At 39.5% G+C, this 15,816-nt stretch overlaps 1 protein-coding gene across 1 annotated transcript in view; it reads left to right on the top strand.

Moving 5' to 3' along the window:
- Positions 1-15,816, top strand: part of LOC132977394 (CUB and sushi domain-containing protein 1-like) — a 455,723-nt gene that overhangs the window by 346,485 nt on the left and 93,422 nt on the right. Inside the window, exons 30-32 of the mRNA XM_061041929.1 lie at positions 215-353; positions 6,910-7,097; positions 9,409-9,603. Of these exons, the coding sequence (XP_060897912.1) occupies positions 215-353; positions 6,910-7,097; positions 9,409-9,603 (522 nt within the window). The remainder of the gene's footprint in view (positions 1-214; positions 354-6,909; positions 7,098-9,408; positions 9,604-15,816) is intronic.

Here is a 15,816-nt window from a genome sequence, read left to right as displayed (position 1 = left end):
AATATCAGCAGCCCACCAGGAGTCATTCTCTCCCTCCTAACCAACCCCTGCCATTCTTCCCATCATGGACTAACTCTCCTACTCTCTGTCTTCCTGTGGGGGGTAGTTTGAGTGGTCAGTCAGGGGCGATTGTCTTCCCAAATTACCCCAAGCCCGATGCTGTGTAATCATCTTTTCCACTCTTTTTTCTCTCTCTGCCTTTGTGTCTCTGCAGCAACATGTGGGGGTAACGTCAGCGGCCCCTCAGGAGTTATTCTGTCTCCAAACTATCCCCACCCTTACCCCGCTGGGAAAGAGTGTGATTGGAGAATCAGAGTCAACCCTGACTTTGTCATTGCTCTTATCTTCAAAAGGTAGGCCACCTGAATTCAAACATGGCTCTTTGTATGAGTGTGTGCGCGTGTGTGTGTGCGTGAGAGAGAGAGAGTGTACATGGCCACCTGTAGCTACTCTCTTTGTCATGCTTTAAAGCCACTTAAAACCCAAATCCCCCACTATGACATACAGAGTTCTACGCACATAATAATTAACAACTAAACGATATTAGAAATTACATTCAATTAATTGAAAAGGTTGTCATTCAGTTAACCCCCTATGATATCGGGTTTGAATTGGGCTTGGTTATGACTGGATACTTTCTATCAGGTTTAAATGATGAGGAAAAGGACCCACTTACAGAAACCAAAAATATAATTATTAAACGAAAAGGCAAAAACAAGGCTACTTCTTTAAAGACCAACAAAAATCCAAAAATCAACAAACAGGGAAAAACAATCCTCAGGGAGCCACGATTACACAGGTACGGAGTAGGTAGACGAATGAACTGACACAGAAGGGAAGGAACACTGAGGCTGTGTCCGAAATCACTCTCTATTCACTATAGTGTTCACTAGAGTGAACACGCCATTTTGTAGTGCTGTCCGAATTCTGAGTGAGCATGGTCATACCCTATATAGTCCACTCATTGTATCCCACAATGCATTTTGAAAAGTAGTGTACAACCGATGGGTCACTATCGGAGCAATATATACCATCATGCATTGCGGTTCAAATATTTTTACGAGCGGACCAGCGTGAACAAAGACACTCAAAAAAAGTTTTAGTCATTTTCCTGAAATCTTTGACTTTTAATGAAGAGTTAAGGACTGTCAGCGATGAAACGTTAGTTTGACCGTATAGAGATGACAGACACGAGACCTGAGTCTGTGGGAACAAATAAATGAGTTTGGCTGTGGAAATATATTTCATTATATATTAAAGAATCTATATTTCATATTTATTTATTATTTATAACTGTTTTGTGAACATACACTCGGTATAATTATTTATTTACTGTTATTATTGATCATCGGGCAGAGTTCAGCTGCACGTTTTAGTTGTGCAACAACAATGACGTCAGAGTCGAGTGAGTGAGTAGTGTCCGAAATGTTTTTAATTTTGCTGAGTGAGTGCACTATATAGTCTACTCCATGTAACTCATGTAGGGAGTAGGGAATGAGTGAGTGATTTTGGAGACCAAATAGACACAGGGGTGATCAAACTCAGGTGAGACTAAAAAGACACAGGTGAGGACAACGAGGGCATTGGAAACAGGAGGGAAACATGAAACAGAGAAACACAAGGATACAATTGACAAAAATAAAACAGGAAATCACAAGAACAAGGAATAGACAAACTAAAGAAGAATAAATCATGACGCTTGTTATTGAAGAGAGTCTGTGATCTACGACAGAAGACTTCCCTTAGCAGCAATTCTACTTCCTATACCAAACATGAACATCATTACGTACGACGAGAATTGATGGCTGCGTGTTTTCAGCGGCCTTGAGTGCTTTCTCTTATTGGCTGCTGGAGTTGACTCTAGGTTATTCATGCTGAATGAAATGCTGCTGCCCCTCAGCTGATATTTCTGACATTTTAATTAAATAGATTAAAGTTTTTTTTCTCCCCTGTCTTTAAAACTGTCAAAACATGCCTGCACATTACAAAGCAGGACAACAATTAGCGGTGAGTCATGATAAATGAAACGGGTAGCCTTATAACAAAGCTCTGATAATTTAGGCAATTAAAAGTCAAGCACTTAAGGCAAGATGCCAGGATCATAATGTTTCCATAAAAGTGTATGCCACTTAAAACTGGAAGAAAAAACACCTTCATATCAAGCTTTGATTGAGGGTGTCATTTTGTTACATTCAAGGTTTATTTAGAAGAATCTTTTCCTTCTGAGCACAAGTCATGATTTTGTTTTCCAAAGAAGTAACGATCAAGAAAAACCCAACGATGTCAAGGTAGCATAAGCAAGGGGTGTTTCTCTGTAACTAAAGCAATGTGTCTGAGAGAAAGAAACAGTGCTGAGCAATAGTCTCACTGATGATATTAATATTTAATTAGTTTGTCCAAATACCTGAGAAAACCCTTCTAAATTACAGAGTTAAAGATTTAGGGGATAGAAAGGGTCCCAAAGGCAATTTCTCTGAAATGTGTTTTTCTTCTAGCTCACATTTAAAAAATGTATCAACCCCCATGGACTTGGTTCATGAGTTTATTTTCAGTTTATTTCTAAGTGTGGACTTTGAATGACTCACTGTTGTCCACACGGGGTAAACACAAATCTGTTCTGTATTGTCAGGGATCAGGACGAGTACAGTCAGATGCTAATTAACGCACATTTTCATTCCATGATGGTAACAAAATAAATCCATCTGCATGTGGAAAACCTCTGATAAACAAGAGACTAGTCTAATTAAACCGAAGTGAAATACTCTTCTGACATAACCAAAGTAGCTCAGTGGAATGTTTGTTTGAATCAGTGTAACAAACTTTTAGACGTGGGCCTGACTTACTAAGACCCCACGTAAAGACAACTGAGCTGAATGTTTGGACTGTGTGCACTTTGGGAATGATCAACTAGGAAAAATCTATCAAAATGTATAAATGATAACAGATGCTGACATAATGGAGGTGGTGGTATTTAAATAAAGCTTTTGCATGTTTTACTGGTTTATGTCACGGAGACTTTGGGCTGAAAGCAGAATGACCGCAAGCGCAAAATGAAATTCAGTCCCATGGAATTACAGGTATTAATGGAAGAGACAAATAAACATAGTACCATTTATAGGACATGTTAAATTAAAAGCCCGTGCTGCAGTTCTACAGTGTTTTCAATGGTGGCCGTTACTTTCCTGAGCGTTTTGCCCTCCAGCCCTCCACGCTGGTGACGTCATTGAAAGCCATGAATAAGAGAGAGTATAGGCGAGAACGTCAATGCTGCTGTTAAACTAGAAGAACAACAGAAGAAATGAAGAGAAGGGGGCAAGATACTGTATAAGGCAAGAGGAGGAGAGGAGCGCACAGGGGTGGAGATGAACAACTCGCAGAAGAGGAATCCGCAGTTTAAAATGGGATGTTAGCGATAAGAGGGGAAGTAAAAAGACATAAATGTAAATGTTACATTTTTTAGGCTACGGTGGCTGTGAATGTTCAGTTTTGTTTGGCTACAAACAGACCACAATACATTTTAGTTTCGTCATGGTGTTTTTATTCGTTGAAGATTATTGAATGGGAATTAAAATAAATGCATGCCAATTATTTTTCTGTCATTCCAAACATGTTAACATGTGGAAAAAACATGTTCTTTTTGCCCATGTTTCCTCCCTGCTACAATAATAGCACCTTGATTAGCTCCTTCCTATCAAAGACATTAAATACAGAAACGGACGGACACAATCATCACTATTACTGTCAGGCTGGGTAAATCACGATGCCTGTATTAAATTGACTAATCTGCATTCTCCCCAATCAGTTTTCACACTTGGCCAGAAACGGCCCATATAGGGCTTAACAGTGTGGTTCCGGAAGTAAAAAGCCCATTCATTTTCTCCATTAGCAGATTTGAATGTAAGCCATGATGTAATAATTATCCAGGGTAAACTTACCACTAGCTATTTGAGTGTAAAACGATGGTGTGCTCCTGTAGGGGACACAAGTTCGTATGATATCAACTTGGTTTTAAGAAAAACAAGATTAGCTCGCGATATCGGGGCAAATAACTACACTTCCAACGATCATAGAATGTTTCTGATTGGTTAAGCTTGCTGTTACCATGGCAATGTTTCCCGCACCTCAGCGGCGAATGCACATAAGCACACATAAGTTTCGGGCTAGCTAGTTAGTTAACTAACACCAAATGTACTAATAACCTTGTCATGGCGCTGTGAATGTAGTTGATATATTCAAACTACAAGTATAGTAAAACACTTGTATTAACAGTATAAACACAATAACAACGACAAAAGCTACTTTTAAGAAGAAACAATATAATTTGCAATGGATTGTGGGATGGGTAGTTCCTTGACTCTGGACTAAAATTATGTACACGGTCTAGTACCTTTTTTCTGTTTTTTAATGCCGTTTTAGTGCCGAGCTAAATGTACTATTATCATGAGTATTGGGGCAGCTGGCTGTCTTGGTTCCAGGGGCCAATCTCTTGATAGGAGGATTTTGTGAAAAATCTATGGAGGATTTGAATGGGGAAATTTACATCTGGAACCAGAGCCACTGAAAAAGTGGGCAGTCCCTGTTGAGCTCTAAAGCATATTCACTAAGGAGAAATTACTAAATGGGCAACATGTGTTGTCTTGCACATTTGAAAGAGGCGCCCTTGCAGATTAGTTTGCACATTTGTTTGCAGGTGAAATAGATTTTATAAATGTTTTTACACATGCAGACCTTTTCTATATTAGGCCCTGTATGTTCACCAACACAAAAGCCCTGTTTGGGATAAAAAATATAAATATAAGAGGTAAAAGTCAATTATCCAACTTTTTTTTTTTTGAAAAAAGACAGTGTTTATTTACATGTGCTCATGTGTAGCAAAGGAGAGAAAAGCAAAGGGAACATTCTCCAGATCGCCAAAGCACAAACAGTGTCTTCATGTTTCTCAGCTGAAGTACTAATCATTTCCTTTTGTTGTAATAGAAAGACTGTTTTGATTTCACTCTTTATTAAGTTGTTATGATATTGGTTGTTTTGTAAATGCTGTGTGTCATTTCTTTGTCATTACTTGTCTTATTCACAGAAGTCATTGTGTTTTATAAACACAGCTGAAATCCATTTCTATGACCCCATTTCTATGGACCCCATTTCTAATGACTCAGTCTTTTCATGAGTCTGAATCAGATCACAGTAGCATTTATGTCTCTCAAATTAAATCATAACTCATTTTGAAAATTGACCATAAAGAATCCAACTGACCCTCTATCTTATTGTAGCGCTAAAAGGTATCATCCAGATAATTACATATAGTTCACATCACATCATGCTTTCTTTGTCAGAAGGTGATGATGCCATGTTCACTAAATGTTCTGTCTGCAAACTGCTGTCTGACAGTGGTCACATTTGACGTCTTCTCACAGCGTGTGTACTGACCTTAATGTGGCTGTATGAATAATCACTGAACAAAGTCAAAAAGAACTTCTTAAAAGGTACAACGTTTGTATTGATTTGGATGGAAGTCTTAACTTTTAACTGACCCCTTTGTTTCTCCTCTGTGGAACGCTGCTGTTCTGTTCACTGACATCTTTATGTTGCTTTCTTTTTATGACATTTAGTAGTTTAAGCACTCAGACCCTGAATTTTATCACCAATGCAAAAGGTATTAGTAGGGATCATTTTAATGCTTTGTCAGTGCAAAGAGGGGGCTTATGTGCAGTTAAGCCCAATGTGCATGAGATACAAACACAGGGCTTAAACTTGAGCATTCTTTGCACTTACTTTGACTTCGGTAATGATTACTTAAGGTGTTTTGTAAGTTTCAAAAATTCCTCTAACGCCTCTTCCGTCCAAACTTTCAATATGATTATTTTTTAATCGCTCTGGAGTTCCATCACATTTCCATCAGTAATACATTTACATTTATGTGTGAAATCCAAAAGACCTGAGGATTTCAAATGCATTCGTTGTTTCCCCATGTACAATGTTCGTGTGGCGTGAATGTGCGGTGCATGTGGTTAACAAACAAAATAAGGACAATTCAGATTATCAAACATCTGAAAGAGGTTCTCCAGCACCTTCCTGCTAAGATGCTCTGCTGGTTACTCTGTTGCTGGTTATCAATAATGCTTCACTGCAACATGCAGATAATGTGTCTTTTAATCTACCTTCCTCCTTTCTTCCCTTTGCACTAACATGCTCCACACTCACAAAAACTGTACATGCCCCCCCCCCCCCCCCCCCCCCCCCCCCCCCCCCCATGCTTACACACACACAAATTTGTCTTTGTTTGACAGGTGGGAGACAAGGCTAACACAACCACTGTCAGAGCAAACACAGAGACCTTGTGTCAGTGTGTGTGTGTTCTTATACTCTACCCTCATGAGGACCGGATGTCTTCATGTATGTGCAGAGAGATGAGGAAAAGCTGTCAAAGTGAAAACAAGCACAACATTTATCGAGAAGCAACAGGCCTAGTATCTCCTATAAGCCCATACATGCAGGTGTAAAAACTCAGGGTATATGTGTTGGGTTTAAACACAGCTCATGCACAAACACACCGATGAGTGCAGGATGTTTCCTTCTCAAATATCAATGAAGTCTATGTTTTCGACACCCTTTTTTGCAGCCTTTCTGTTAAGAAAAAGGAAGAAAAGCAAAACTTTCAATTTTGAATGCAGTAAACACATCTAGAAAATGTCAACCACGTCAAAATTAGAGGAAGAAGATTAAAGGAGAGACAGCACAAACTAATTTGCAGTCATTAACAGGAGCTGGTATTTTAATTTAACACACATCACTGGATTAATTGTTTGGAGAATTTGAACAAGGGCACACATAAACAAACAACACAATCAATCTCAATATAGTACTACATAAAGCTTCTCTGCTTCTTCTTCTTTTTTTTTGTTCCCCCAGTTTCAACATGGAGCCAAGCTACGACTTCCTGCACATCTATGAAGGTGAAGACTCTAATGGGCCGTTACTAGCAAGTCTCCAAGGCAACCAGGCCCCGGAACGAATAGAGAGCGGTGGGAACAGTCTCTTCCTCGCATTCAGATCTGACGCCTCACTGGGCATGTCTGGTTTCGCCATCGAATTCAGAGGTAATTAACCCCCCAAAACTTTGCCTTAATAATCTAATGTCTCTGTACATTTTCCTACAAGGTCACATAAAGGTAATGGATTCCCTCTCAGATAACAACCACATGCTTTAAAACCAATCTGCACACTATTGATTAGTCATTTGAGCGGATTTTTGCAATCAGCCCCTCTCTCCTCATTGCCTGAGCATTCATGGAGGATGGGGCAAATAATAGAAGGCGACATGTTAATAGCATTTGATTATGTAGTGCACTGGATTTAATAAGGTCTTTCAATTTCTGTCAGTTTTGAAAGGAAAATGATCCTCCTTCAAAAAGCAACAATAAACAGAGTGGAATTTGGTTTGATAAGAACCATAAGGAGGGTTGAAGGGGGTCAAAGATACATCCATTATTCACAGGCATATGCATACTAACGTTGTCAAAATGTTTGATGCATTTATTTTATTCCACATTTTTTAATCAATACATTTGTAAGTGATCTGTAGATCCAAAAAAGTACAAAAAAGCTTTCAAATAAAACTACAGATCGTTGATTGTAATTTGAACCCAGCGCTTTTCAATTTTTCAGATGTTTTTTTATGGCTTTTTATGCTCTAATTAGAGACAGGACAGTGGATAGAGGGGGTGCCCGCTTAGATCAGTGGTCCCCCCCTCTCTACTTGTATCTAAAAAAACCTGAGCCAACCCACGCCAAAAAAAAGTGCTTTCAAATGTGTGAATAAATTAGAGTCATTTTCATTGATAAAACGATGCCTACACACTTGTTCTTCCCAAAAGACCTTTTGAATACATTTCGCAATTATGTTTAAACACAGTTTTATTGAATACCGGCATGTGCAGATCTTATATTGACAGCCCCCCCAGAGAGCTCAACTATCTTACAATTAGACAGAGAACAGATGATGTTACTGCACAAAGCATTTGCACATTTTTGGTATTGACACATTGCCTTTGTATTCTGACAATTAAGAGTGTGTTCAGGACTTAGCATGCATTTTTTGTTAATTAAAAACAAGAAATGTGAATATATCCCAATAATTGGTGCATTACTTCTACTTTTGTTACAGTTGTATTGAAACAGGTATCAATATATTTTGATATTTGATAGAAACATATCGAAGTATAAAATTATGATGTAATAACTTTAGTATATAAAGGAAAACAAGGGAATAGAGAAACACATGTTCAGCAAATAAGCTAAGGGAGAAAAGCTATAGTATAGACAGGGATTTTTGGTTTCTATTACTACGTCTGTGTTGTGACTTTTCTGAGAGGTCTCATAGTTTAAAGAGTAATAAAGAAGTGTAGGGATTAAAAAGTCAATACAGGAGTGTTTCCTGTTCCAAACTGGATAATAACTTAAGCTACCTACTCTGTTCATCCCCCCTTACTGTACATCAGAAGTGTTTTTCTTCACATGAAAGCCCGTGTTGTTTCGTGTCAGCTCGTCAGTTGTTTACTTCCACAGATTGTGACTCATCCTGGTTTTACAGACGTTGCTTGACTGGGGCTGATTTAACAGCAATGCGGAACTGATGATAAGTTGTTCGTCTGACTAGAGACTAGATTTGCTCTGTCAAGTTTTTGAAACTCTTTTTTTTTCCCCCCTGATGTTTCTCTCACTCCATTTATCTCTAATTAAAAAAAGATTATCTCCTTCTCTGTTGTCTGTCGCCTCACGCTACCTCACACCTCTGTACTTTTGTCATTAAATCTCGACTTTTCATCTGTCATCTCTCTAATTAAAACACAACCTTAATCATCTCCCTGTTTCTCTTCTATACAGCCCTCCACCTCTCTCTCTTCGTCTCTCTCTCTCTTCCTCTGTCTCTCTCTCTCTCTGTTAGTTTCCCTCTGTCAAGCCCAATATCTCATTGTTATTTGAGGATCACAGTAACAAAAACACACCCAGGCTGGTTAGATGCCAAGTCATAAAGATCCAAAGCAATGTTTCACCATGATTGACTCTGCATCTTTAACTCCCATACTGCTCTTTTGTCTCAACCATTTTTTCAACCATCTTTGTACCCTATTTTCTATAACCTGCAGATTAGCAGACACACTTCAATTTAGCCCATAAGGAGGGTCAACAAATATCACTAAAATACTGTATTTCCTTCATGCAATGTAAACATTCGCTTGTACAGCTATGTGTAGGCTTTTATTATTCATTTATATACACTGTAAATAAAAATGATGTGGACGGAAAAGTTACAAGATGAGAGGCTGTGGTACACTGTCTGGTTTGACAAATAATAACACTAAAGCAATTTACGTTCCAAATCACTTCATCTCAATCTCTTCTCCACAGAAAAACCAAGAGAAGCCTGTTTCGACCCTGGTAACATAATGAACGCCAGTCGGACAGGTTACGACTACAAACTGGGATCCCAGGTCTCCTACAACTGTCACCACGGCTACACAACAGTGGGCAGGGAAACCATCACCTGTGTCATGGGGCATGATGGGAAGCCAGTGTGGGACAGTGCTCTGCCATCATGTAAAGGTAGGAGACACACATCAAATACTTCAATAAATCAAATACTTCATAATGCACCATGGTGACCCTCATCTAATCTCTCACATAGGATCCTCCCTGCTTATGATAAACTGTTAAACAAAACACCTGCTTGTGCTTACACACATCTCCAATGTATTATGGGAAAACCAAACAGTCATAAAAAACAGTGAAAATGTGACAAATATATGACTTTCTTTTCTTTTTCAAACATGCTCTTAAAAGTTGCATTGAGGTTACCAATGACTCCTTATAGGTAGAAAAACCAAGCAAAATAATGACTTGCTGAAAAACCGAAATGATATTCTGTGTGTGAGAGTGCGTGTGTGTGTGTGTGTGTGTGTGTGTGTGTGCACATCAACAGAGTCCGTCAGCGATTGGGAGGCTGAACTGTCTAATTGATTGACAGCTCAGAGAGCCAAGGAAGTGACAACTGACAAACTGCCATTCAAAGTGTATATGTGATTTTGGGGATTTGGGACGTGTGCGTGAGTGCGTGCGTGTGCGTTTGGCAGTGCCTGCCTGAGTGTGTGTGAGTGTGTGTGATCTTAGCCTGATGCCACATGGGTATAAAATTCAAATAAGCCATGGAGCAAGGTGGCAGGACATGGAAGGAATTTTAAAGCAAGCACAAAAGTCACAATAAAAGCACACACACACACACACACACACACACACACACACACACACACACACACACACACATACACACACACACACACACACACACACACACGTTGAGAAAATACAACCCACTTACTTATATACCTTTTAACACTTTCACAAAGGCTCCTGTGAAATCTTGTTAAATAATGTCTGAGACACAGCTAAGAGGGGAGAGAATGAAGATGAGATAATTGCACTCACGCAGCTTAACAATGAATAACAGACAGCAGGGAAAAATGCTCCTGGAGTTATCTTATTTCAAGATAAAACAGCCGGCTCTCTGTGACACTTCTTTGTCCAGTATGGTTTTGAAAAAGACGATATGATTATCTGTTGTTCAGCAGCATGAAACAAGAAAAGTTGAATTCAAAGAAAGAAAGAAAATGAACCTTGTTTTTGTTCTTTTTTTTTTTTTTTTTTACATATTGTGAGCCACATCTTTCAGGAACTTTAAATTATCAAAGTTATAGACAAAACAAAAGTGACTTCATTTGGATGTAATAGCACATTGCTGTGGGGCTTCACTAGTTCAGTTTCAGCAAATTAAAGGACTAGGGCTGACTTCAGAGAAGAAATGAGGGACACAGTTAGTCAGTCATTTGGCCATAACTTAAAAATCAAACAATTGTCTCTTCTTGTCTGCACTAAATTAATATTTTCCAGTATTTGTAAGCATACATAAAGACATTTTTTCTGATAACATACAGTATCCGTCTTCATTAGCAAATAGTGGTGGCTGAAATTGATTCATTTTTTTATTCAGATGCTTCCCCCCCCATAATGTATTTATGGAGCCAAGCCAAGTATTGATATTTTAGTCACATTTGAAGGCTCGTAATGGAAGACCACATAATGGTGCTCCATCAAATAAAAAATGATCTCAAACCCTGAAAGGTCTTGAAGTGAATCAGGCCGTTGATTCATGTATTGTATTGTAATTGATGTTTACTTTACTCCCTTAAGGTGTGTTCTCCTTTAGCTTCTACATAATGATACATTGGAGTTTACGCTGTCATACACTGAGTAAAATACACTTTAAAGCTCCTGGAGTTTAGCTGGTTATAAAAAGATCCTGATGCCTCTGTATGACCTACAAAAGCATAGCAGACAGTCAGGGATGAGACTGATGAATTCTATTTGTAATGCCTGAAAGCACAGTGGCCTGGTCAGAGGAGATCATGCTGCAGAAACAGCATTTGTGTACGTTTTCACATTAGAGGAGCTCTATTATGCTGATCCATATTTTTATACATGCATATAATGTAACGATGTTGGATGTCTACGACTGCAAAGAGAGCTGGCCAATCGGACGAGGAGCTGAAATTAACCGTTTCAGGCAGAGGCCACAATTAGGGATTTTACTGATGCCAGTATAAGATAAATAAGGAGGTTTGTAAGCTGTACATCTCTCAATGCTTCTCAGGTGTCCCAGACTGACATTATTAATGGTGAAAGTGAGTTTAATAGATCTTCTTTAAGTGACTGTTAGAGGCCAGCAGGATGAGTTTTTCTTATAAATCAAAAAGCACTATCCACATTAAATCACAAGATCATCAAAGAGATAAGACATACTGCTTTGTCCACAGGCGGGTTCAAAGATCAGGACAAAATAATTGTTCCCGTCACTTAAAGTAGCTATTTCTTTATACTGTCATTTTGGGTATATATCAAAATAAAGGGGGAAGGTATCTTGTTAGCTGCTATGCAAACATACAGTGTGGCTTGAAACATATCTTGTGAGATAACTATAGAGGGTGTGCATTGACGACACTTTTCCACAGGACCACACCCCCTCAGTTGGACTGGGTGTCAAAACATTCTGAATCTCAGCTGTTTTCATTAGAGGGAAGTGAAGAAAACGGGAGAAATACAGATGAATATCTGCTCAAATTGAGGACATCTAGACACAACAGAGATCCCTAGAGTTTACTTAAGGCACAGTTGACCGTGGACGTTGACATTTGGCCAGAAATGTTTTCCTTAGATTTCTATATACCTGATTGTTGAGTCTGTTTGTGCAGTCTAGTAGCACAATATCAGCTTCCTTGGGAAAGCAAGCTCGATCTGAACACGTTTTAAACTGCCGTTGCCTCTAGTCTACTTCTAATGTGACGGCTACATACATGATTTAATTTAATCTGTGATTAACATCTATGGCCTGGACAATTCTTAATCCTTTGCCGTAGAATCAGTTGTGTTGATTGGACTTTGCAGGAGTTTAGGGCCGAGCATGAAAACATAATCTGTTGTCCTTAGATGCTGAGTCATCGTTGTTCATATAGATATTCATATGATCTATCTGCTGAAATATAAACATTTTACATTCGCTGAGGATCTATGCTGCCTGCAAAGAACAACGTCAGGGGGTAATTCCTGAAAAGACCGACCTTTAAAGCTTAACTAAAGTTCACTGCCACCAGTAACCAGTCTGTGCTTTCTGACACTCACTGGCTGTAACTGCAGTGACTCCTGCACGTTGAGGTCTCGTGCATTACCTCTTTTGTGTATTTCCACGGGTCCCCTAGTTTTTTTTACAAGCTGACCAAACACAACATTTTGAAACAAAATTAGCTCGGCTCTTCTTTGGTTCAGTTTTTTCCCCAGTAACACAGATCTGAATTTGGTTACTGGCCCGGACCCTTTTTGTGTCCCAGATACAGACACAGATTGATGAAACTGACACTCTAGACCAATTCACATATTTAAAGCAGAACATTTTAACTAAATCCAGTTCTTCCCAGTAATCTAGCTCTTCTCCTCCTTTGGCCCATATTGCACATTGGATTTTCTCCCCACATAGTTAGGGAAGTTTCTCTGTCTGTCTGTCTCTTTCTTGGGGCAGCTCCTGGGGCTTTTAGACCAAACTCATTAGACAGGGTGAGACCTCTTTAAATAATACATCTCCACTTACACTCCCTCTGTCTCCTCTCCCACCCCCCCTCATATTTTTCTCTTTCACCTTCTTCTATTTTCTTTATTCTCTATTTACACCCCCCCCCCCCCCCCCCTCACTTTCTTATTTTACCTTCCTCCCACCTTCTCTGTCTGTGCCTGATTTACTCTACATTTTTCTCTCACGATTTTTCTCTGGCTCTCTCTCTCTCTCTCAACCAGACACACACACACACACACACACACACACACACACACACACACACACACACACACACACACACACACACACACACACACACCCACACACACGCATACACACACATCCCATCTTAAACCACTCTTTTATTGGTTTCCATGGTAACTAAGAGCCGGTGCGAGAAAGAAGGAATTCTCCGTGACTGTTGATAGGCTGTGTGTGTTTGTGTGTGTCTGTGTGTGTTTGTGTGTGTGTGTGTGTGTGTGTGTGTGTGTGTGTGTGTGTGTGTGTGTTAGTGTGCAAGAGAGGGAGAGAGACACAGAGAGGTAAAGCAAGAGAGAGACGTAGCTATTACAGAGTGCCGCCCAGAGGCAGAATTCACGCACACGCACCTTCCCACAAAAAACACACACATGCACACAGAGTATGGGAAACCACTCATGTCTATTCATGCACACTTGCTTTAATTCTCAACTGTTATTCATGGTGTGTTTAAGGACATGAATCCGTGTAGGTCTATGACATCACTGCAGGCAACTTTCCAACAAAAGGTGCATTGTGTTTAAATCTGTGTTAACATCTTAAATCAAGCTTGTACATCACAGCTTGGACTTTAATTATAATATGTATGTCTACTGCTGTGTGGGGTATACAGTAAATAGACCATATGTGCCTGTCACAAAACATTTTCAATGTAAAAGTTTGATTGCTCTCCATTGGAAGTAAACACAAAACACATTGGCCTGCAGGTGGCTGTTCTTTTATTCAAAACCTGACAAGTAACTTAGGGGTGACAAACTTATCATTAGCTTTGATTAACATCACGGCTACATGTCCTGACACTGATCCCAGATAAGCACATGAAAGAGCCTCTCAAACAACAGCTTCCGACCAATATACAAACAACAAGCGGAATCCTCCATTGCTCAAAAAGTGTCTAAACGCGACTTCAGCTGACTTCAAAAGCTAAAAGTCAAGTAAGCTTCAGAGTGATATAAGCTAATTGTATGCTTAGCTAATTTAGGGAAATTCACCTTTTTGCTTTATTTTTAGTGTTGGTGTCTTGTAGTGGACATATGGCTGTCATGTAAATTTGTGTTGATCTTTATCACACTACAAGCTTAAATGTTTTGGTGAATAAAAATCTAAAATAATTTGATGGTGGCACTAAGCAGAAGTCAGTGTCTAGGCTGACCTAGAATCTTATTCAGTGGGATATACTGTAGCTAACATGCTAATGGGCCAGCGAATAAATCAGACTTGTACATGTGCTTTGTTTACTTAGCATTAGCCAACTACTCAGTCCCTCCTGCTCCTTCCTTGTGTCCTACTCAGTGTGTGAATCAGCTGACAACAACACAAGATTAAGGTGTATTGACATGATTTGGCGGGTCAGGCTACGCTAATGTCAGCACCGGAGCATCCTGGGAGAAAGAACGTCATGCGCTGTAAACAAAAAAAAAAGGCAGTGGAGAAGTCAGCCGTGAGCTTTCTGTCTCGAAAATACCAACATTATTATTCCCTGCTCGAGTTAAACAACAAGAATATATCAGTCAGTTGAAGTCTAAACGCTTCTCTCACAACAACGAAGCACCGAGCTAAACAACAACGCGCTTCTAGATACCCCGATGCTGCAAATAACCACGACCCAGGTGCAGCTCACGTTAACCTCGGCAGACCAAGGAAGAGACTCCATACAAACAGCCGGCTTTACTTAAAACACAGTAAGCTGGACTATAGACTGATACACAGGTATGTTGTCTGTGATGTGTTGGTCATAACAACTGTTAAGTCTGTTGCCTTTAGAGATCTAATTAGTAAAATACCTTCATATTGAAAATGACTACACTGTTATTTGAAATGTGTGAGTTGTCACAGCTCAGTTCTGCCACAGCAACACTGACTAATGTGAACACGAATATGAAGATTGAAGCAAAAAAAGTAACGCTTGTTACTTTTATAATGCAGTAACTCTGGTAGTAACTCAGTTATTTTTTGTAAGTAGTAATCAGTAACTAGTTACTTTACTACTTTTCAGCATTGTGCCCAACACTTGTCCTAATATGGACACGTCTGTCTTCAAGAAAAAAAACAATGTTTTGACCAAAATGGGGCAGGTAATAGTCATGATGGCCATGTCAACACTTCAGACAGTCAATGGCTATCGCAGGTATCCACCTCTGTGACTCACCCAAGCAGCCTGAGTGTGCTTCCAGTGGCTGTAAAAGAACAGCAGAAGTCCTTGCTTTTCCAGTGGAAAAAACAACAACAAAGGTCTCACAATAGGTTCTCATGGCTGGCTAGGTCTGACTTCCCTCTCTACATCTTTATCCATGCTACACTAGGCACTAGCCACTTGTTTTTTCTCTGCATCCCCTGACCTTCTGAATCACACACTGCGTAGCCACGAGGCTACAGTCATACTCCCTCTCTCCTCCGTTGCA

The sequence above is a fragment of the Labrus mixtus genome, chromosome 1 (genome assembly GCF_963584025.1).
Source record: "Labrus mixtus chromosome 1, fLabMix1.1, whole genome shotgun sequence".
Lineage (NCBI taxonomy): Eukaryota > Metazoa > Chordata > Actinopteri > Labriformes > Labridae > Labrus > Labrus mixtus.
Note: the sequence above shows the minus strand (reverse complement) of the source record. Positions and strands in the feature narration are given on the sequence as shown.